This window comes from Typopeltis vanoorti, chromosome 22, assembly GCF_054136105.1.
Source record: "Typopeltis vanoorti isolate ZY-2024b chromosome 22, IOZ_Tvanoo_1.0, whole genome shotgun sequence".
Taxonomy (NCBI): Eukaryota; Metazoa; Arthropoda; class Arachnida; order Uropygi; family Thelyphonidae; genus Typopeltis; species Typopeltis vanoorti.
Window position 1 is genome coordinate 11,126,361 of NC_143570.1, and position 23,866 is coordinate 11,150,226.

Below are 23,866 nucleotides of genomic sequence, written 5' to 3' on the forward strand. Positions count from 1 at the left end.
ATGCTTAGCATGTTTAAGTGGCCTATATGTAAAAATATATTGGAGGCCTGAAGTGGCTTGAAAAAGCTCCATATTTGGTCTCTAGAGCAGGTTTCTGGATTATATTAAAATAAAATAATAAAAATACAAAACAACTTATAAAATGAATAAAGCAGAAAAAAATTCCTGAGCCCACCCATGGTATTAATATACTGTAGATTTATGTAAAAACCTTTTGTGGGTGGAAACTACATAAAAACAATGAGTGGGAAATGATTTAAATATAAGAAATATTTTTTGTGTAGCATTTATTTCTGAAGTTATTAGCATAACTGTTTCAGGCTCTGAGAATTAGTTGCCAGTTTATCAAGTTTATTAATACTGATCATATACATAAGAAATTTAAGCATACAGATTTCATTATAAACCAAGAGACTGAAAGGTATGTGTAAAGTCACAAACTTTCCAAAGGGAAATTTTTAGGTGATGTAATAAGTTAATTGAATTTTTTTTATTAAACCTTTTCTTAAAATTATACCTTTGATGTACAGACATACTCAATCCTGAAAGGGCTATAGAAAAATTTTGAGCTACAAAAATTTTATGTAATGGGCCACTTAATAATGGTCTTCTGTAGGTGCACTACTTGTAGGCAGATAGCCTGCATCTTCTTGGTCTTGCTTTGTTTACTACTGAATGCAAACATCCTATGAATTTTTATTCATACACTTAAATAATTTTTAATGTTTGCATGCACAGTGGTTTTATTAATGGAAAAAGGAACAGAAGTGGAAGTGAGTAGCTGACAATAGATAGAAATAGATAATATTTTGGTTTGACCTTATCCCTCATTCTCAGATTTTCAGAGCCCTTCAACAAATTTATGAAGAGAAGAAAGAAGCCATTATTCAGCCATCTGTTGAATTAATTTCCTAAGGAAGGTTGAATGCAACCAAATTAAACATTATTATTATTATTATTCTATTATATTACTTTGCATTAATGATTATGTATCTAATCTAATTTGCATATGTGCAACCTCAAATATAACTAACAGAAATATCTTTTGAAACAGATCATGTGCAAACTTTGTTTGCTTACACTTGGATATAATTTCCCAAGAATATAAAATATAATTTTATATTCTTGGGAAATTATATTGGAATACATTCTTGGAATACAAGAATATATTACATTTGGATAAAAGATGCCAAGAATATAATTTCTTGGCATCTTTAATTTATAGTAAAACAAAGTGAAAAAACTTTTGGCAGTTGGGAATTTAGCTGATCAAATTGTATTCTTAGGCAGTTTGAACCAAAATAACATGCTGGTACAAAATGACAGTGCAAATACATGATTGTTTTTGGAAAATGGAAAAGAAGTGGAATTAGCAGAAGAATCTGAAAGGCACTGGATCAACATAATACGTGTTACCAAAAGAAAGCAGACAAAAACAGGAGATCTTTCTAAGCACACATAAGATGTTATATTCTGGCAATAATGATCAGGGAAAAGGAGTGTCTTTAGTATTCAGCACTGAATATGAGGATAATCTTCTTGAACAACAGACAATATCAAGTAGAGTGATGTGGACAAATATGATAAATTGCACAATGAGGCTTATTTGTCTCTATATTTTACTACAGGAGGTTGTAGTAAAGAAGAGGAGGAATTTTTCAAGGCAATAGAGAAAGCAGGTGACACAAAGAAAAAAGGAAAAGTTGGTCCTTATTGAATACCTGAACAGCAGAGTAGGAAATGATTCCTAACATGTTTGGGGAAAAGTAATAAGTACCTGCTAAATTTCTGTTCAGGACATCGACTAGTTATTAACACCACGTGCACAAATTCACACGAAGAGAGGATGCAAGAAATAAATCTTATCAACTGTGTTATTATTGATAGCAATATCTTCTAGTTCAAGGCACTGAGTATTTGAAATAGGAAGCAATCACTATTCAGTTTTGAGCAGGATAAAATTGAATATCTTATTGAAAGTGGCGAAGAAAGTTTAAAAAAGTTCAGCTTTTAGTGGTGAACTATAGACAAAAATGCACAAATATTATTGAATAAGAAAAATGTTTGAAAACAAGAGGAACCAAATATTGGAAGCACTCTGTAAAACTAGCTTTCAGTGTCATGGAAATATTTTGGTAAAAACAGAAAATAAATATCAAGAAGGTGGCAAAACATTCTGGAGGTTATTGAAAAATCTTAGAAATGGAGGAAAGAGTACTATAAAATTAGAGAAGAATTAAAAAAGGAATGAGAGATGATGAAGGTGACATGAAAACTGAAAAGAATGATATTATTTATGGGTGGAGTAGTTGCTTTGAAAGATTGCTAAATGAAACAAACAAACAGCGACAACACAGTGGTAGAAAACATTCAAGAGGAATGCTATCGAGTGTGTGTATCAATATTTTGGGTTGAAAAACCTGAAACGTAGAGAGGCACCTCTCATAGTACCCATCTATAAAAAGGGAAATAAAACTGAATGTGAAATTTCCCTATTGATGTTTTTTCCTGCTTAAATTTATGCAAGTATACTAAAAGGCTAAGAAAAATTGTGGAAGGGGAGCTTGGAGAAGAACAAGCTGAGATTTGAAATAATGTCATCATGTTGGATTGCTGCAGTGAAGTGTTGATCTGGGGTCTTTCTATGGTATCTTCATTAGGTATTTTTTTTTTATTGTAGTCATTTACAGGAGAAGATTTCAGTGTTTTGTGTTTAATTTGTCTTACAAGGGTAAAGAACTTAATGTTCTTATCACACCTGCTTTTTTATGTTAAGTAATAATGACAAATTGTACACAAGTACCCTTCTAGTATGAATTGGTGTTCTGTATACGGCAATCCCTCGACTAATGCACCAACGATTAGTGCGTTTTCAATTAGTGTGTCATTTTTTTTTTTTTTTTTTCGATACCAAAATTCGATTAGTGCGCCTACATGCATCTTAAAGATAAATGTTACAGATTTTAAAAATTTTTGATCTATACATTTTTTATGGCTAACTATTTAAATAAATCACTCACCAGGATGAAATAATTTGGTTACCGATTTGAAACATTTTACAAAGTTATTTTTTAATGGCATACTACACTATTTCCATGTACACCATGTTCCAAATTTACCACCAAAATTACGTCGTCTGCTTTACATAGTTTTACTGATCATATCACGTGCGATTGTTTTCCTTACTTTTTTATTTGAAATTATTTTCCTAACCTTTAATCATGAGTAAAAGAATTGGTGAGCAAAAAATAGAAGTGTGAAAATGATTCAAAAAGTAATCTCATTGGAAGAAAAACTTGAAATAATAAAGAAAAATGAACAAGGTGAGTCCAGAGCAAAGATAGGACAAGAACACAAAAATGGGTGAATCAACTGCTGAATACAAAGAGAAAGGTAAGGCTGCTTCAAGTTCATCATGCATGCACTCGAAATCAAACTATTATAATGATTGAATTAGAGAGACTTCTTTTTATATGGATCGAAGACTGTAACCAAAAACGGATCCCGCTAAACACTGGCCTTATTAAATCAAAAGCGTTGTCTATTTGTAACCTGGAAAGAAAGGGCTATCAATGATGGAAAAGAAGAATTCCACGTTAGTACTGGGTGATTTGAGCCTTTCAAAAAGAGAAATAGCCTACATAATGTTCTAATCACAGGAGAAGCTACAAGTTCAGATAAGGAGATATCCATAGATTTTGGAGAAAATTGTGTAAGAAAGAGACTATTGTGATCAACAAATGTTTAATGTCGATGAAACCGGCCTTTTTTTGGAAGTGAATGCCTTCCAAGACTTTTCTAGCCAAATCATAAAAATTTCAGCATGGTTATAAAGTCACAAAGGCGAATGAAATTGCTAGCAATATGCGAGCCGCTTGGAAGCACATTCTTCCACATTGTGCAAATGATTTTAGAGGCTTTTCAAATGAATCTAAGTTAATTAAATCTCATTCTGAGAAGTTGAGTGATTCCGACCTGCTAAATTTAGCTACACAGTGGGAAGGTACTGAAGAATATGAAGAAAATTTAATCACTGACAAGCCCAAAGTGGTTTCACAGAAACAATTTGAAAATAGTTTTCGTACAATCGAAGTTTTTAAGAAGCAATGCTTAGAAACTGACTCTGGTGAAGAGAGAACCAGTAAAATTTGCAGAAGAGGTAATAGGACCATACCATCAGTTGTATGAAAAAAAAGAAACAGAATGTCTGCCAAACTACGTTAGCTTAATTCTTTGTTGAGAAGCAGAATAATAAATTTATATTATTCTAAATATGTTTTATTGTCTTTCAGCTTCATGGTTTTCCTTTAACTAGGCCCTGGGGCATACCCTAATTCTTTTATAAATAAAATTAAGGGTCAGAAAAGAAATCTGAGGAATGAATTATACATTTTTCCATAGATTATTATATTCAATTAGTGCATTTTCGATTAATGTGCCTGTTTTAAAGAACGCATTAGGCACACTAATCGAGGGATTGTTGTATTTCTAAAGGGAAGGTGCCATTTGTATTTCTTGTAAATTAGAAGATCTGGATATCTACTGCTAACCCCAAGCATTGTTGCAAACTTTATTTTTGCATGTGACTGATTCAAATAATGAAAGTTACAAACTTTTCTATTTCCCATATCATGTGGCCAAATTATTAGAATATTATCAACATATCATATTAATCACAATCTACGGTGAGGGTGATGTCATCCAAGGCCAGTGTGTCAATTTACTTACTGCATGTATACTTTGCTACTGGTACCGAAAAGGGGCAGTCCATTACCAGTCCTCAATTGTGCTGATACATTTTTTCTTCCACTTGAAGTTAGTAGTAAGACAATGCATTATGTAGTTAGTAGTAAGACAATATTCTGATGCCTAGTAGAAATTTTTATTGTAGAGACACATTCATAAAATACACTTATTAGCCATCCATTAGTAAAGAGAACTGTAAGATATCATTCAAGATTACTCTGGTGTTATTTAGTTTATCGACTAAGTTGGCAAACTTTTTATTAAAGAAGCTGTATTTCCCACATCCCTATAAGATATTGTAAAATTATTCGATTTCGTGATGCACTTTGGATATTTCTTGTGTAAAAAGAAATTCTACAACCAAGTGGAAGGAATGGCCATGGGAAGTCCACTTTCACCTACTTTAGCCAACTTTTATTTGGAACATCTAGAAGACATCCTGTTTTCATCTATATTCCCTCAACCATCCTTTAGGGTTAGATATATAGACATCTTTTCAGTGTGGCCTCACAACAGAGATTCCTTACCTTCCTTTTTAGCCAAAATCAATTCCTTACATCCTCATATTAAATTTACCATGGAGATTGAAAAAGACAATGAGTTATCCTTTTTAGACATCCTTCTCATCTGCTTACCATCAGGTATTGTGACAACAACAGTTTAAAGAAAACCCACTTTTACTGGACATTCTCGAACAATCTGCCCATCATCCTTATCAAAAAACAGGAATCACAAAATGTTTAATTCGATGAGCTAGAACTAATTGCTCAATTCCCCATGAATTACAGAAAGAACTTTCAACTATCGGACATCACATGAAATTAAATGGCTTCTCAGAAAAAACTACACATCTGCTCGATTTCTACACTCCAATCCAGAACAACAAAGAATCAATACATCAAGTCCCAATTCCATTTATTTCCAGGATTTCAGAACCAATTTCAAGAATTCTGAAGAAATATGATTTAACAGCCACTTATATCCCTATTAACAAAATATCCACCTATTTCCCCTCTTCTAAAGATAAATACTCAACTATGTCTCTGCCTGGTGTATATCAAGTTCCTTGTAACTGCAATCTGTTGTACTTTGGACAAACAGGACACTATAAAAAAATGAATACAAGAACCTCAATCATACATTCTTAACAACAAATCCGATAAGTCTGGATTGGCACAGCACGGGATAGACAAGCCACAACAGTCTCTGGTCCAAGACTTGCCTCCTACACAGATGTCTATTCAAAGAGAGTGCTGAGGCCTTACTTCAACGCCCTAACTTGAATTGAAATAACTGTATATCCTTGTGAAAAATATGGGAAAGTTTAATCTGGATAACACACTAAAAGTTTTTATTTTTTATTTTTAATTGAGACATTTAATTCTTACATTAGTCTAATGTTACCTTTAATTTGTTACGTCGCATATCTCTGATATTGATATATCGAGCCAATATATTTAACTTTATCCTTTCCTACTTCAGCTGCTATATCAAATTCTATCGCATGTTCCTCATTGTTAAGTCGGTTGCGCCATTGTTATGTGATCTTCATTAATATTAATCTTAACGTTATGTCTCGTTTCTCTTATACCTTTTCTTACATAATTAAACCTTTTAAGGGCCACCAGAAATTGCCTGTTCCCTGAATTCCATGAGTTATCCTGGTCACTCAGGCAAAATTTATTTTTTATCTGCGCCAGCCTGGGCCTTAAGGTTAGAGATAAACTCAGCCTTTAGGGTAATCATAGAATATCGAGTGCCACTAATAAGGTTAATTGAATTCTTAGAAGCCTTGGGTTCTCTGGCTTATTTTATTTGCAGTCATGCCCTACTATTTTCAATTGGGGTATCCCCGCGCACGCACACATGATCACAGGTTCGATGTTTTATGAAGGGTCAGGGTCAGTCATCATGATCAGAAACACGTGTAAGTAAGGAATCAAAATATTTATTAAACTCATTATATAATGCCATACAAGTTAAAGTGGTTATCAAATCTAATTTAAACTTCTACCATTCTTTCACTCTCTCTCTCTTAAAACCATTATGCATTGACTTCAAAATGTTAGCAAATTCAATAACTCAACATATAATACATTCTTAATTACAGCTCAGTTGGAAATTTAGACATTTTAGCACATAAATAATCTCTCTCGGATTAATTACGACAGAATCTCTATTTAACTGAAAGTTCTTAAAGTTCATTTCAAAAGCATAGTCATTTACATAAATCTTAGTTCTTCACTCTTTCTTCCATTACAAATTTTAAGATGCATTCTCTTAACACTGTTAGTCAATTCTCAAAAGGGGCTAGAACAAGTGAGAGTACTTATCTATTCTTTATCGGTTTTCTTCCATCCTTCCTTCTTTGTTACGACTCTGGTTGTCTCGATCTTATCGCCACGTGGGTTATACGTGCTCGCCTGAGCTTGGCATTATCTCTCTGCTAAGGTTTTACGTCGATGACCTTCTCATTGACGGCCTACGGTTGATCTTGCTGAAATCTGCTGCGGTGTCATGCCGGAACTTTTCATAAGTCAACCCTCAAAAATGAGAGCTGAACTGCAATGAACTCTTGGAGCACACGAAGAGAAATGCAGGAACAAGAAAAAAACGGGGTGATTTACTTCCGTGTCGCGGGTTTTATACGCTCCCCTACAGCGCCACCTTTCCTAGTTTGAATTTCTATTATCATCTCACCCATTGGTCTCAGGCTGGGTGACTTCACCGATCAACATACTGGACTTCTTGTTTCTGGGAACGTATGCGTCATGATGTCTTCTTAGATGTGACGCCCACGGGTGCTTATGCTGCTCTTATAGTATTAGGGCGATATTTGCCCTGTGTTGCTGAATAATACACATTCTTTCATTTATAATATTTTACTAATGATTTCTCTCATATCTGCCCCCTTTTGCTGACTTACATTCATGCTAGACATATAGATACATTAATTTAAATTCACATAATTCACAGTTTATCATACAAGATGTTGTTACAAAAAAAAAAAAACATAGTTACACTGTGCTAAAAGATAAGTATACATATATATTTTTTGTTGATTGTTAGATTCTAGAATGGTGACGTCATGTAAAATTTGAAGTCACCTATTTCAGATCTAACAAATTGAATTTATAAATTAAGATTGTTATATGAAATTGTGAATTAATACCTATAACTTATTCATCACTGAAATTTACCACAAGAATATATTAATGTTTGCCAAATATTTCAGAATGAAACTAACAGACTATCCTCAGTGGCTCGTTCTACTTTTGAATGATCAAGTGTTTGTATTCCACCTTGTAAAAACTATTCCGATCAAGCCACTGAGGATAGTCTGTTAGTTTCAGGCTGAAATATTTGGCAAACATTAATATATTTTTGTGTTAACGTGTTTATAGTTTTTAACCTAATGTTTAAAACCCACCTGAGATCAGTATTTATATGGGAGATGCCAGCCTGGTTGGCCGAGTGGTTAGAGTATCCGCTCTCCAGCTAACAGGCTGTGGGTTAGAATCCCACCGTGGGCAAGGATGTTTGTGATTGTCTGTGAAAAATACTAGTAGTGGTGATGGACGGTAGATTGCGTTGGTGTAGATGATAATGGTAGTTGCAGTTTATAGTTGGCGGAGAGAGAGTTGTAGAGAAGGTGCTCTCACTCGATGAATCTTTGGACTCCCTGGAGGTGGTAGTAATAATAAAAATATAGCAACCACATATGTTGGTGTTGTCTCAAACTAAGTTACAAAAATATTTCCAGAACATCCTTTAAAATTCACCTTGAATCTGGTATTCAAATTACAGTTACTGTGATCTACAAAATGGGAACATATCCATTTGTATCTGAAAATATTTATACAAAATAAACTTCAACTAGGTAATCTTATGTAGAAGAATAATAAATTTAGTTTAATCCTTTATCCAAGTGTGAGCAAACAAAGTTTGCGCCTGAAAGTATCTTCAGGACTGGGATAAGGTGGTACAACACCAGGCCACTCCTTGCAAAGGTGGAGCAAGCTACCAACACTCCTATCTCAGTATCTCCCATAATGCAAAACACATCTCCTTGCGGATATGTCTAATGTTAATGCATTAAGAGAAGGGCCACAACCCAGACTAGTTTCTCTTCAGTGGGAGCCAGGCCCAAGTGGAGATACCAGGCAGAAGCATTAGCAGGTCATCTCTACCTATAGGAGTTGCCAAAAGAGACCTCAATAAAGGTCGAAACTAGTCTGGGTTGTGGCCCTTCTCAATGCATTAACATTAGACATATCCGCAAGGAGATGTGGTTTGCATTATGGGAGATACTGAGATAGGAGTGTTGGTAGCTTGCTCCACCTTTGCAAGGAGTGTCCTAGTGTTGTACCACCTTACCCCAGTCCTGAAGATCCTTTCAGGCACAAACTTTGTTTGCTCACACTTGGATAAAGGATTAAACTAAATTTATTATACTCTAACCAAGTGAAAAATAAACTTTCAACATCTTTATGTAGAAGAAACTAGTTGATCTGTTGAAATCCTTTCAAAGAAACATGTTGGCCATCTAACAGACAGTCTTCACATGCATCTGCAGAGAGATGAAATAGATTGGAGAAACAACTGTATTCCCTTCAGAAGAGATTCAGTATTTGAAATTGTTCACAGATTCTAACAGATTAAAGCATTATGACCTAATTAATTTGAAAAAAATTTTTCCACTGAAGGTACTACAATCAAACTGTGAGACATGTAAATAATAATATCTAACAGTAAGCCATAGCATGCTGGTTTCAAATCCAGCAAAATATAAGCTAGCTAATAAACATCTTTTTTTTTATAAAATAGTTTGTTTGGTGTTGTTAATACTGTTAAAATAAATCATGTAATGAATCATGTAAATGATAGTTAGCATGGCAAGTACAATTTTCAAGTACAATTGTTAGAATAATAATAAAAATAATTATGAAGTGAGAAGAATGTTCCTATAATTTGGTTACTATTTCATATGTGTGATAATTTAGCTTTTAGTATATATTAGTCCTAATGATGCTAAAGAAATAAAACTAACAGTGAAATATATGATTATATATTGAAGTTATTACATCTTCTTTTTTTACTTACAAAAGCATTCTTGTACTAATAACATTTAAGATGAGATTTTAGACCCAAAAACATACTTATAAGGAATAAAAATATTTAGTACTTATCTGGTATATTTTACAAAAAATTAAATTATTGTTTCCATCTATATTGTACCTTGTGTATAGCAAACAAGAAGTATGCACTTAAAGTACCTTGAACTATCTATTTTTTATATCCCATTCATTAAAGATCAGAAACCTATAGTACATTGAGTACCATGGGTGCGAAAAATGTCAGCTAATCTGAATTCCCTCCTCTAGAGACAATGTTATATCGATGTTGTTATATAATTTATGCTTAATTAGTTGTTTACTTAAATCTATCCTTTCTTACCTAAACCTTATAGAATCAAAATCCTACCGGCTGCTCTATTGTTAAATATTTATCTTTTGTGATTTATTCTCTTTATTCACTTACTTTAATCTTATTCTTATATCTAGGATTGTCTGATTCTTATATCTTTGGATACTGGCGAATTTATATTTTGCTGCACCAGCCAGTATCCTATAGTAGAAAAGATCCTTACTCAGAGAGACAATACTAGATTCTTAGCTTTCTTACACAATATCTTATTTAAACTGCCGTATAGATTCAGATTATTGCAGTCGTGACCTAAATCTATATTTATATTCACTCTCTAAATCCTTCCTGCCAAAATAGGTTCTATTTTTATAAGTGGTAATTTGGAATCGTAATCAAGCATGACTCAGGTTCAGGTAAATATGACATGTTTATTGGAATATCTAAAACACAATACAAAATTCATACACTCAATTATGCTCAATACTAAATAAAACTCGAACTAAGAGATTAACACATTCTAAACTAATTAAATCTTATAAGGCATGCTAAGAACACAGTAACTGCACATTGGGATATAGATAGCAAATGATATGAAGTTAAGCTAAATTCCTTTCAGTAGTATTACTTGTAAGAGAAAACTAACAAACATTCTGTCACTGAGATGCTAACTTCTACTATTCTTATCACATTAAATTAATCCTATCACATACAAAATTTACAAAAGATCTCTTCCAAACAATTCTTCTTACTCTCAAAGGAGGTTAACTTTCTAAATAGAGACTGTCCACAGAGTTCTTTAGAATACAGTTCTTAATTTCACATTCGTAAACAATCTTCTCTCTTCTAATGAATTTTCACACAAAATTAGAGTAATTGCACCTTACCAAGCTTTTTCCACGTCGTTCTGCACCACGTGTATGTCTGGATACTTCTCATCTATTGGCTGTCCGTACGCCAATGTAGGGGTTACGCTATCTTCATTCCTTCTGCTGAAAACGGACTCAAATCTTTGCATTTCAGGAACAACTCGATAGGACTTTTCAGCGACGACTTGATTCTGCTAGGACTGGAATTTTTACCTTCAGCTTTGCATAGAATCCTACTTCATTTTAAGAACGCTCGCATTCTGACATCTTATCACACACTTCACCCCCTCCCCCCCCTTACACGAAACTGCCCGCTAACTTCCGAACCACCAAAACAGGAAAACATTACGACCAGAGAGAGTGTTCCGATACGGGCTCAACCCTTTCTATTCTTCTATAGAGCACCCTCTTTTCTCAGTCCCCCTTTTTGCACATGGCCCTTATCTTTTTCACCCCTTTGGGTTCATCCTTCACTTTTTCGACACTGTTATACTTGGATTCACAGAATACATGGCAACGTAATTTTCCGAGTAAGCTATAGCTACTAGCGTTACACTGTACACATGTAGCTTTATGCCTTCCAGGAATTATTACTTAGCAACTTTTTAGATGACTCACAGTAAATTTTACATAGCTTAAGTGAGGCTTAAATTTAAATCAGATTATCTCTCTTTTTAGACATACTTAAAAATGAAATCTTAAGATAATCACATCAGCTTAAATATAATGTACTTGAAATAAAGAATACAAATTTTACATAAAGTGAAGTTTCACTTTTAATTACAGCTGATGTGCAGGTATTTCTCTTTGTCAGCAAGTTTTATATGTTAGATTCCAAATGAATGATTTCTTTCCAAGATTCCTTCATTTAGGATCTAACACCAAGCATGGAACCTTTTTCAATCCAAATTTGCAAAGCAGAGTGAAACTATTTTCACTGTCTAGCATAAGACTGTCACCAAGACATAAAAGTGCATACTATAGTGGGATTTAAATCCATCGTTGGAGTGGAAACACTATTTATTTCACTTTTTTCTTTTATATTGCCTATTTTTATTTTTCTGTGATTTTGCAGTACTTTGGATCATATCATTATTTGTTTTACAATCACTAACCAGTAGATAAAGGCAATGGCATGTCATATTTCTTTTCCATCAAATTCTTTATATGTGTTGTAGTTCCATACATTTATGTATGAAATCTTTAGCCCACCCATGATGCAAATGTACTGTGGATGGGCTAAGGATTTTTTTTTCCCATTTATATCAATTTTATATATATATATATATATATATATATATATATATATATATATATATATTTAAATTCACTCCCATCTAAATGTAGCCTAAAAGGGTTTACATTGAGATGGCTTTGCATTAGGAACCCCCACCCCCAATTTACATATTTAGCACAATAACAAAGTTCCATGTGATATCAACATCCTGTGCAGCTACTATAAATGGGAAAAAAAAACCTATCCTCTGTACATAATTAGTTGATCTGTTGTGCCAGTGATGGGGAAACATGGCGACATAAGCCAATTTGACCATGAACAGATAGTTGGGACCCAGAGGGCATGTGCCAGTATTTCAGAAACAGCTCCACTTGTTGGTTGCTCCTGTACTATTATATCAGGGAGTGTACCAGGACTTGATTCACCATGAACAGGCATCCAGCAGAAGGGCTCACATTGGTTAGCCATGCATGGTTGATCCTAGAGGTGAGCATCGGGTGTCGCAACTGTATCTCAGCAACGATGTGCAATAGTCACACAGCTCACCCACTAGTACAACAGCAGGGCAGTTCGACCCATTTCCACCTGCACCTTGCTTCTCCTGGGGTTCCAGAGCCAGAGACCCTCAAGGGTACCATGATAATGGCCAAGCATTGAAACATCGCTATGAGCCAAGGAATGTTGGTAATGGATCCTCGACAGATGGAAGGTCATCTGGAGTGATGAGTCTCGTTTCCTACTGTACCATGCTGATAGCTGAGTTCACATTTGGTGCAAACAGCACAAAGCCCTATACCCTCTTTGCACAGTTGAGGTTCAACATGCCAGTGGAGGCAGTGTTATGATCTGGGGAGCTTTTTCCTGGCACACCCTAGGTCTGTTGGTTATCTTATCCCACAAGAATGGTGAATGCTACAGGGACCAATTAGCTGACCATCTCCATCCACATTCTGCAGGAAGTCTACTCTGACTACACTGCCATCTCTCAACAAGACAACACTCCTTGTCATCGGGCTCATACAACTACTGAGTGGTTGGATTAACAATTCAATGAATTTGCCACATTGCCTTGGCCCCAAACTCTTCTGACTGTAACTCAATTGAACATGTATGGGTTATGCTAGAATGGGGTGTGAGAACTGCTGATCTTCCCCCACAAAATGAGCACGAACTGATGGAGTCGATGCAGCAGACATTGGTCGAGTTATGCATGGAGGATGTCAACACCTTGTGGAATCTGTTCCTAGCCATCTGCTAGTCATGATTGCACAGAGAGGTGGACCAACATGTTATTAGGTGAGGATTCCTAATGTAGAGTATATTATTATTGATATATAGTATTACTACATGATTAAGTTTATATTATTACTAGCTTCCTATTAGCAATTTTCCTCCAAATTGGACTGTTATTTGTTAGGATTCCAATATTTTCAGATCTCACATTTTAGTTTTCTAAATCATTTTTACCCACATCAGTCTATTCAGATCATTGTCTTTTTTCCCCTGTTATTCTGGCATCAAATACCTTTTTTTACTAGCCTTTTCTCCCATTCTGTGATTATACCACCTTAGATTAGCTCTACTTCCACTTGCTTGAATGCTGACAATATAAAGCTCCTGACTAATAACTTCATTTTTTATATGATTTTAGCATTGCTACCATTTATTCACTGCTGTAATTTTTTTTCTCATGACTTTTGCCTTTAGTCTTTGAATAACTGTTCCATTTCTAACCTAACTCTCAGATCCCTAAGTTAAAATTGGTTTGAACACCATTTTATATGTTTTAGTTCAGTTTATTTTTCCTGCTAATTTTTGGAGTATTCCATATAAATTTATTCATTTGGCTCCCCACATTCAATTTTACTAAAATATTTTATTTGTTCTTGTAGTTTCCTTGAGAATGCAGTTAATGTTTTGCATCTTCTCTGCATATCAGTTTTTTTTTTTTATTATAGTACTTTTTCCTCCATTTCCAGTCACTTTTAATAACTTTCAGAACATTTTGCCATCTTCATGATCTTTATCTTCTATGTTCTTAGTTTTCTCACTGTTTATTTAGCTACTCTTACATTTTTCCCTGTATTCTCTCAGGCTACTTCTTGACTTATTTGTCAAGACCTTTCAATGTGATTTTTAGATTTGTCTCATTAATTTCCTGAGTCTACATGAATTTTGTATTTTTCTGTTCTAGCAAATTGTCCCCTGAGAATGTTTTATTTAGATTTTGTATTTGAGTCTCCAAGGTTTGATTCTTGTTTTCATACTTTTTTGTTTGTTTGTTTTCCCTTCAATAATATTTATATAGTTGAATATGTTTCAAAATGATATTCATATTTAAAGCTGCTGATATATCTCTTCAGTATGACATTCATTTGTCCTGCTTAAAACTGATTAGTGATGACCTATTTCACATCCTATGTACCATGTCCTTAATGAAAGCTCCTTTTCATTGAAAAACGAAAAAATAAATTGTATGTAAATAATTTTATCTTTTGAATAAATTTAATATCTTATGATTTTAGCAGTAATTGGCCCATTGTTTTAACATAATGTTTAAATAAATACATTTCTTACTTATTTTTTATTAATATTTATAATAACTATATTAAGTGATTTTATAAGATCACATTTCATAATTTTTTTAACATAGATTCTGCAAAGATGAGGGCACCATGTGTAATTTTTATAGATGAAATCGATTCTGTTGGAGCAAAAAGAACAAATTCTGTGCTTCATCCATATGCAAATCAAACTATCAATCAGTTGTTAACAGAGATGGATGGGTAAATATTAAAAACATAATATTGGAAACTGAAGTAGTAATGAAATTAAAATTTGCTATTCTTGATATATAAACACAATTTTACAATTCAAATGTTAGGATATTCTAGCCAAGTTCTGAAAAGATCAGAAATTTATACCTTTTGTTATTAGATGTTATTCTTTTCATTTGATGGCAGATATCTTAGAATATTTTAATTGTGTTCAGTATATTTTCCCTTTTCTGTTTTGGTATGAAGTAGTTTTGTGTTTGCCTGCTAAATTTTATTTTTCATCGTCAAATTCCTGAAATGTACCTTGGGGGATGGAGTGCAGGATATTCTGATAGTACTATATGGAAAAGTTACATCATTACTAACTTCCTATTGAAACTTTTCTTCCAAATTATCTGTTTATCTGTCAAGACTTCAATTTTATCATCTCTTATATTTCTCTCTTCTAAGGCACTTATTACTGTATCAATCCACCTAAGTCTTGGTTTTCCTCTGGGTCCTTTTCCTGCCATCCTTGCACAGAACATTTTTTTTGCTAACCTTTTTTCTCCTATCCCATTCAAGTGTTCCATCTGAGATTTTTTTTTTTTTTTTTTGAGATTAGCTCTGTTAACACATTCCTGAATGCTATCTATGTGTCAAGTTCTATCCTAATTTCCTCATTTTTAATATGATGTCATTGATGCCATCTGTTCACTCCTCTGATCTTTCTCAAAACTTGTGTGGTCTCCAGTAGTTTTTTATTTCTAACCCAGCTCTCAAATCCATAAGTTAAAATTGGTTTGAATGTTGTCTTGTTATAGCTAATTTAGTGTTTTGACTAATTTCTTTCTTATTCCAGGTAAGTTTATTCAGCTAGCTTCCTACCTTACAAGCTTTACTAATTCTGTTGTCTATTTCCATATTTAACTTGCTACACTAAAAATTTTGCCTAAATAGTTGGAAATGTTTTACTTGTTCTATAGGTTTTCATTGAGAATACAGTTGATGTTTTCATTGTTCCTGTCAATTTTCATAGTTTTGGTCTTTTTATTGTTGATTTTCATACCAAATTTATTGCAGCAGTTATTCAATTTAGTCAAGGAATCTTGCAGACTTGTACTAGATTTATTAAGAAGTATAACATCATCTCCATAAAGTAATGAGCTGAGATTAGCATCTCCAATTTTGATATCAGTTTTAATACCACTTTCCATCATCATTATTATTACTATTATTAAGAGAGACCTCCAGGGAGTTGGGGACTCATCAAGGAAGGCCACATATTACACACCAGCTTTTATACTTTTATACACAAATTCTTGAATTCATTCACACTATTTGCACACACAACATCCATTGGTAATCCATTTCAATCGCACACCACTCTATGAGAGAAAAATGTAGATCTCACCCCTTCTTAGCAGCATGCATTCATTCTCAGCTGCCAAGGATGCCCTCTTATCCTTTTCCTGCCCTCCATAAAATGAAAAATTCCATCAACTTGAAATCCTGTATGATCTTTTCAGAAATTTGTAAGTCTATATCACCCCTCTTTCTTCTGTTTGCTAGTGTCTGCAGTCTCTACAAATTCTCAATCTGTATTCTCAATCAATCTGTATCAGAATCACAATGGAAAATCAGTCTATATCTGTTCATCTATATGATCCATATAGATGATGAATGACAGTGGAGATAATGTACACTCTCTTATATCACACCTGGTTTAAGATCATATCATCTCCCTCTTCTTCCTTCAGTTCTAACTGCTGTCTTGTAACTGAAATATAGACCAAGTAATGCTTGATGTAAATATCCATTTATACATTTACAATGTTTTGAACAGCTTTTCTCTTGGCATCATGTCATATGCCTTTTCCGGATCTAAAGTTTTATTTATTTATTTTTTTGTTATATGGCACGACATGACAAAATTTCATGCTTGCTGGGGCGTCACCCGGTTAAACAAGGCCCCCGTTGTTTTCGCCAGGGAACCAGGGCAGACAGCGAAAAGACAGCTACTGGAACAAATCTGAAAACGCGCCCCAACTCAACATCACCAGAGTTAAAGAACTGTACTATCAACATAAGAAGCCTGAATAGCAAAGAAATGGAGCTAGTGGAGGAATTAGATAAGTACCAGATCAATATAATAGGGGTGACTGAAATCTTTCTGAACAATAAATACAAAATGTTATATTCAGGCAATGACAATCAAGGAAAAGGAGTAACCATAGTATTCAATACAAAGCTCATCTTCTTGAATGGCAGGCAGTGTCAAGTAGAGTGATTTGGACAAATATCAGAATGAGGAACTGGACAATGAGATTTATTTGTGCCTATGGTCCTACAGAAGGTTCTACTAAGGTACAAGTGGAGGAATTTTTTGAGGCTCTAGAGAAAGCTACTGACACAATGAAAAAGGAAAAGTTGGTTCTTATTGATGATCTAAATAGCAGAGTAGGAAGTGATTGTCAGACACACAAAAATATTTTGGGAAAATTTGGAGAAAAGAGCAAAGCTAATAATAATGGCAAATACCTGTTGGATTTCTGCTCAGGTCATGGACTGGTTATTACTAACACTATGTTCCAACATAAAAATGTGCACAAATTCACATGGAGAGAAGAGGCAAGGAATAAGAAAAATCTCATTGACTATGTTATTGTTGATAGTGATGTTTTCTCTCTGGTGCAGGACACCAGAGTATACTGTACAGAGGATTTGAAATTGGAAGTGATCACTATTTAGTCTTGAGCAGGATAAAATTGAATTTCATATGAAAAGAATGACATGTAAGGAAGTTAAAGTGAATAAAAGTTGAGCAGCTCTCAGAGCAAGGCTTGCCTGAATCTCCTTGGAGATTCAGTGGCAAGCCTTGAAGAAAACCCTGATTGATTCAGCTAGAGAGATGTGGTGAAGTTGTCTGCAAGGATAGAAAAATTAGAACTCCATGGTGGACACAGGAAATTAAAAAGGCAGTGAAGGAAAAGAAGAAAGCATATCAAAAGTTCCTTGCAAATAAGTCAGCTTGTGCTCTTAGAGAATACAGAGACAAATGTAAGAAAGCTAAACAGTGTGTAAAACTAGCAAAACAAAAGTCATGGGAAGACTTTGGCAAGAATATAGAAAATAAATATCAAGAAGGTGGCAAAATATTCTAGAGGTTGTTGAAGAAGCTTAGAAATGGTGGAAAGAGTGCTGTAAAAGGAGTTAGAGATAAAGGTGATGACATGAAAACGGGAGAAAAAGATATCCTTGAAGTATGGAGTATTTACTTTGAAAATTTGCTAAATGAAACAAGCAGTGATGACAGCACAGTGATAAATAAATAAAAAAAACACTGCCCAGGCATGCAGTCAGGAATACATATCCAAACTTGAAGTAGAAAAAACCATCAAAGGCTTGAAATGTGGAAAGGCAGCAGGAGTAGATGATATTCGACCAGAAATGCTGAGGTATGGTGGTATAAAAGTCTTACAGTGGCTGCACTGCATAGTGCAGAAAGCCTGGACAGAGGGACGAATATTCCCGATGATTGGAGTAGTGCTCTCATAGTACCCATATATAAAAAGGGAAATAAAATTGAATGTGAGAATTACAGAGGTATTTCCCTACTGAGTGTTCCTGGCAAGATTTATGCAAGTATACTTGAGAAATGGTTGAGAAGAATTGTGGAAGAAAAGCTTGGTGAAGAACAAGCTGGATTCATGCCAAATAGAGGCTGTCAGGACCAGATCTTCACTTTACGACAAATGGTCGAGAAAGCATGGGAATATAACAAAGATCTGTATTTAAGTTTTGTCGATCTGGAAAATGAATATAACAAGGTGCCAAGAGAGAAGCTATTCAATATGCTACAGTTATATGGTGTCAACGGGACATTATATCAAGCAATACTTAGTCTTTATTTGAGTTGTAAGTCTGCAGTTAGAATTGAAGGAAGTACAGGAAGATGGTTTAATGTTAAATCTGGTGTGAGACAAGGATGTATATTATCCCCTCTGTTATTCATTATCTATGTGGATCACATTATGAAGGAAAGTGGTATTAAACATGATATCAAAATTGGAGATGTTAATGTCAGCTCTTTGCTTTATGCAGACGATGTTATACTTCTAAATAAATCCGCTACAAGTCTGCAAGATTCTCTGACTAAATTGAATAACTGTTGTAATAGATATGGTATGAAGGTCAGCAATAAAAAGACATAGACAATGAAAATAGGCAGAATCATTGAAAATGTCAACTGTGTTGTGAATGGAGAACCTGTGGAACAAGTAAAACATTTCAACTTATTTAGGCACGACTTTTAGTGTAGATGGTAAATTAAATATAGAAATAGACAACAGAATCAGCAAAGCTGGTATGGTGGGAAGTCAATTGAATAAATTCATATGGAATAAGAGAGGAATTAGTCGGAACACTAAATTAGCTGTATACAAGACAGAGTTCAAACCAGTTTTAACTTATGGATCTGAGAGCTGGGTCAGAAGTAAAACACTTGACCAAAGACTAGAGACTGCAGATATGAGAGTCCTGAGAAAGATTAGGGGTGTGAACAGATGGCATCAACGGCAATATCATATTAAAAATGAGAATATTAGGAAAGAACTTGACATTGTCTGCATCCAGGAATGCATTAGCAGAGCTAATCTCAGGTGGTATGGTCACTTAAACATAATGGGCGAGGAAAGATTAGCAAAACAGTGTTCTCTGCCAAGTTGGCAGGAAAAGGTGGATCGATAAGGTACAAAGCGCCTTAGACGATAGAAATATAAGATCTGGTAATGTTGGAGCCTTGACAAGTAACAGACTGATTTGGAAGAAAATTGTAGATAAGAAGTTAGTAATGATGTAAATTTTTCATGTATACCCTCAAGGGGGTGTACAGGATATGTAGTACATATCCTGTACACCCCTTGAGGGTACATGGCAGGAATTTGCTGATGATAATTTTTTTTTTTTTTTTTGGTTTGTGTGCACCTTACCTAAGTTGTAATTATCCCAAAAATGTGCCAGGGCTGTACAAGAGTATCAAGCATACCATTTCACCAAATGTGAGAGCAATATATGAATATTGCTCTCACATTTACGGTGTATCCCTAAGAGTTCCCTATAAATGCAGGATACTGTACAGAAAAGAGCAGTTAGATTAATGATCCCTTTTCTCTCACTGATCCATTTTGCTCACAATCATATAAATGTGCAGTTTCTGGTGTTTATATCTTCTACAGAATACTTCTATGGCCACTGTACATTAGAATTAGTCAATAATTTCTCCCCCTCTGTCAAATTCATTTAAATACATGCTACAACATACATGCTAATTGGTGCTACACAATTCAACTCCAAACCCATGAAACAAATTGCTCTTGCTCTTCATTCACCCTTTTTACTTCTGCCCTTTAGAACAGTCTTTCACCTTGTGTTTCCCCTCAGGGAGTCAAATTCCACAACTCTTCAAGCAAATGTGAACAAGTTGCTTCTTTTCCATCAACTGTACTAGCACATTATAGGTCGACCAACCTCTCGTGGATGAGTTTCTCCGTTAAAAATTAATATATTTTACCTCTGATTTGTGTGCTTTTATTATATTTTTATGTATCTCAATATTATTTGTCATATTACACTAGAAAGTAGTGACATAAAATGGCACCAAAAATATATGAGAACAGTAGAGCTGCAACAAAAAAGGATTGCTAATCTGAATATTGCAAGAATACAAAGGTTTTCCCAGTGAACAGAAACATGCCAGTATTGAAACAAATGTGAGGATATTGAAAATGAATTGGCAGATGACATGGGATTTAGTCATCAAGAAGCATTTGAAAAAATGCAGGAAGGCAAGAAAAAAAGCAAAATGAGAAACAACAAAGCAATTAAGTATATAATATTATTATGTAATGATAGTCAGGTAAGTAAAGTAGACTAAAAAACCATGGTATGTTATTCACTTATAAAACATGCTATTGATGACAGTGTTATTACTTCAAAATTTATAGGAGCAAAAATAAAAAAAAATATAATGAATAGTTTAAAAATAGAAAAGAGATATAGTATTGGTAGTTTTCATACAACTGGTTTAAATGGTGATAAATAATGTATGAAAGAGTTCCACATACTCTTTCATACAGTATTTATCACCATTATTGGAAGAAATAAAATGAGTGAAAATCATTAGTCCTTACCAAGATATGATAGTACTTTAATAACCTTAGTTTAATCCTTTATCCAAGTGTGAGCAAACAAAGTTTGCTCCTTAAAGAATCTTCAAGACTGGGTTAAGGTGGCACAACACCTGTCCTGAGGGTGTTGTACCTCCATATTACCCCAGTCCTGAAGATACTTTCAGGTGCAAAGTTTGTTTGCTCACACTTGGATAAAGGATTAAACTAAGGTTATTATAGTCTAACCAAGTGAAAAATAAACTTTCAATATGATAGTACTGAAATAAGCAGAAGGGCTATGATGACAAATCATCATCAAATTCCTGCCATGTACCCTCAAGGGGTGTACAGGATATGACAGTACTACATGAAAAAATTACATCATTACTAACTTCCTATCTACAATTTTTCTCCAAATCAGTCTGTTACTTGTCAAGACTCCAACATTATCAGATCTTATATTTCTATCGTCTAAGGCACTTTGTACCGTATCAATCCACCTATATCTTGGTCTTCCTCTGGGTCGTTTTCCTGCCAACCTGGCAGAGAACACTTGTTTTGCTAATCTTTCCTCTCCCATTCTATTTAAGTGATCATACCACCTGAGATTAGCTCTGCTAACGCATTCCTGGATGCTGACAATGTCAAGTTCTTTCCTAATATCCTCATTTTTAATATGATATTGCCATTGATGCCATCTGTTCACACCTCTAATCTTTCTCAGGACTCTCATATCTGTGGTCTCTAGTCTTTGGTCAAGTGTTTTACTTCTGACCCAGCTCTCAGATCCATAAGTTAAAACTGGTTTGAACACTGTCTTGTATACAGCTAATTTAGTGTTCCGACTAATTTTTTTTCTTATTCCATATGAATTTATTCAGTTGACTTCCCACCATACCAGCTTTGCTGATTCTGTTGTCTATTTCTAAATTTAATTTACCATCTTCAGTAAAAGTCGTGCCTAAGTAGCTGAAATGTTTTACTTGTTCCACAGGTTCTCCATTCACAACACAGTTGACATTTTCAATGATTCTGCCTATTTTCATTCTTTGTCTTTTTATTGCTGACCTTCATACCATATCTATTACAACAGCTATTCAATTTAGTCAGAGAATCTTGCAGACTTGTAGCGGATTTATTTAGAAGTATAACATCATCCGCATAAAGCAAAGAGCTGACATTAACATCTCCAATTTTGATATCATGTTTAATACCACTTTCCTTCATAATGTGATCCATATAGATAATGAATAACAGAGGGGATAATGTACATCCTTGTCTCACACCAGATTTAATATTAAACCATCTTCCTGTACTTCAATTCTAACTGCTGACTTACAACTCAAATAAAGACTAAGTATTGCTTGATATAATGCCCCATTGACACCATATAACTGTAGCGTATTGAATAGCTTCTTTCTTGAGTGAGAAAGAAAGTACCTTGTCATATGCCTTTTCCAAATCGACAAAACTTAAATACAGATCTTTGTTGTATTCCCATGCTTTCTCGACTATTTGTCGTAAAGTGAAGATCTGATCCTGACAGCCTCTATTTCGCCTGAATCCAGCTTGTTCTTCACCAAGCTTTTCTTCCACAATTCTTCTCAACCGTTTCTCAAGTATACTTGCATAGATCTTGCCAGGAACACTCAGTAGAGAAATACCTCTGTAATTCTCACATTCAGTTTTATTTCCCTTTTTATATATGGGTACTATGAGAGCTCTACTCCAAACATCGGAAATTCGTCCCTCTGTCCAGGCTTTGTGAACTATGCAGTGCAGCCACTGTAAGACTTTTATACCACCATACTTCAACATTTCTGGTCGAATATCATCTACTCCTGCTGCCTTTCCACATTTCAAGCCTTTGATGGCTTTTTCTACTTCAAGTATGGATATGTATTGCTGACTTCATGCCTGGTCATTGTTTTTTTTATCACTGTGCTGTCATCACTGCTTGTTTCATTTAGCAGTTTTTCGTAGTAATTACTCCATACTTCAAGGATATCTTTTTCTCCTGTTTTCATGTCACCTTTATCATCTCTAACTCCTTTTACAGCACTCTTTCCTCCATTCCTAAGCTTCTTCAACAACCTCCAGAATATTTTGCAACCTTCTTGATATTTATTTTCTATATTCTTGCCAAAGTCCTCCCACGACTTTTGTTTAGCTAGTTTTACACACTGTTTAGCTTTCTTACATTTGACTCTGTATTCTGTAAGAGTAAAAGCTGACTTATTTGGCAGGAACTTTTGGGATGCTTTCTTCTTTTCCTTCACTGCCTCTTTAACTTCCTGTGTCCACCAGCGAGTTCTGATTTTTTTATTCTTGCACACAACATCACCACATGCCTCTCTGGCAGAATCAATCAATGTTTTCTTCAGAGTTTGCCACTGAATCTCCAAGGTTTGATTCCTGTTCTCAAAGTCTTTCATTTTCTTTTCAATAATCTTTCTGTATTTTAGCCTGCAGTTCACATCTGAGAGCTGCTCAACTTTTATTCGCTTTAAAACTTTCTTGCATGTTATTCTTTTCAATATGAAATTCAATTTTATCCTGCTCAAGACTAAATAGTGATCACTTCCAATTTCAAATCCTCTGTACACTCTGGTGTCCTGCACCTGGGAGAAAACATCACTATCAACAATAACATAGTCAATGAGA

General features: G+C 34.4%; 1 protein-coding gene across 4 annotated transcripts in view; it reads left to right on the plus strand.

The window, feature by feature from the left end:
* YME1L (ATP-dependent zinc metalloprotease YME1L) overlaps positions 1-23,866 on the plus strand; it is a 281,286-nt gene that overhangs the window by 182,244 nt on the left and 75,176 nt on the right. For all 4 annotated transcript variants that reach the window (XM_090411850.1, XM_090411848.1, XM_090411851.1 and 1 more), the window contains exon 13: positions 14,930-15,062. In XM_090411850.1, coding sequence (XP_090267976.1) covers positions 14,930-15,062 — 133 coding nt within the window. The remainder of the gene's footprint in view (positions 1-14,929; positions 15,063-23,866) is intronic.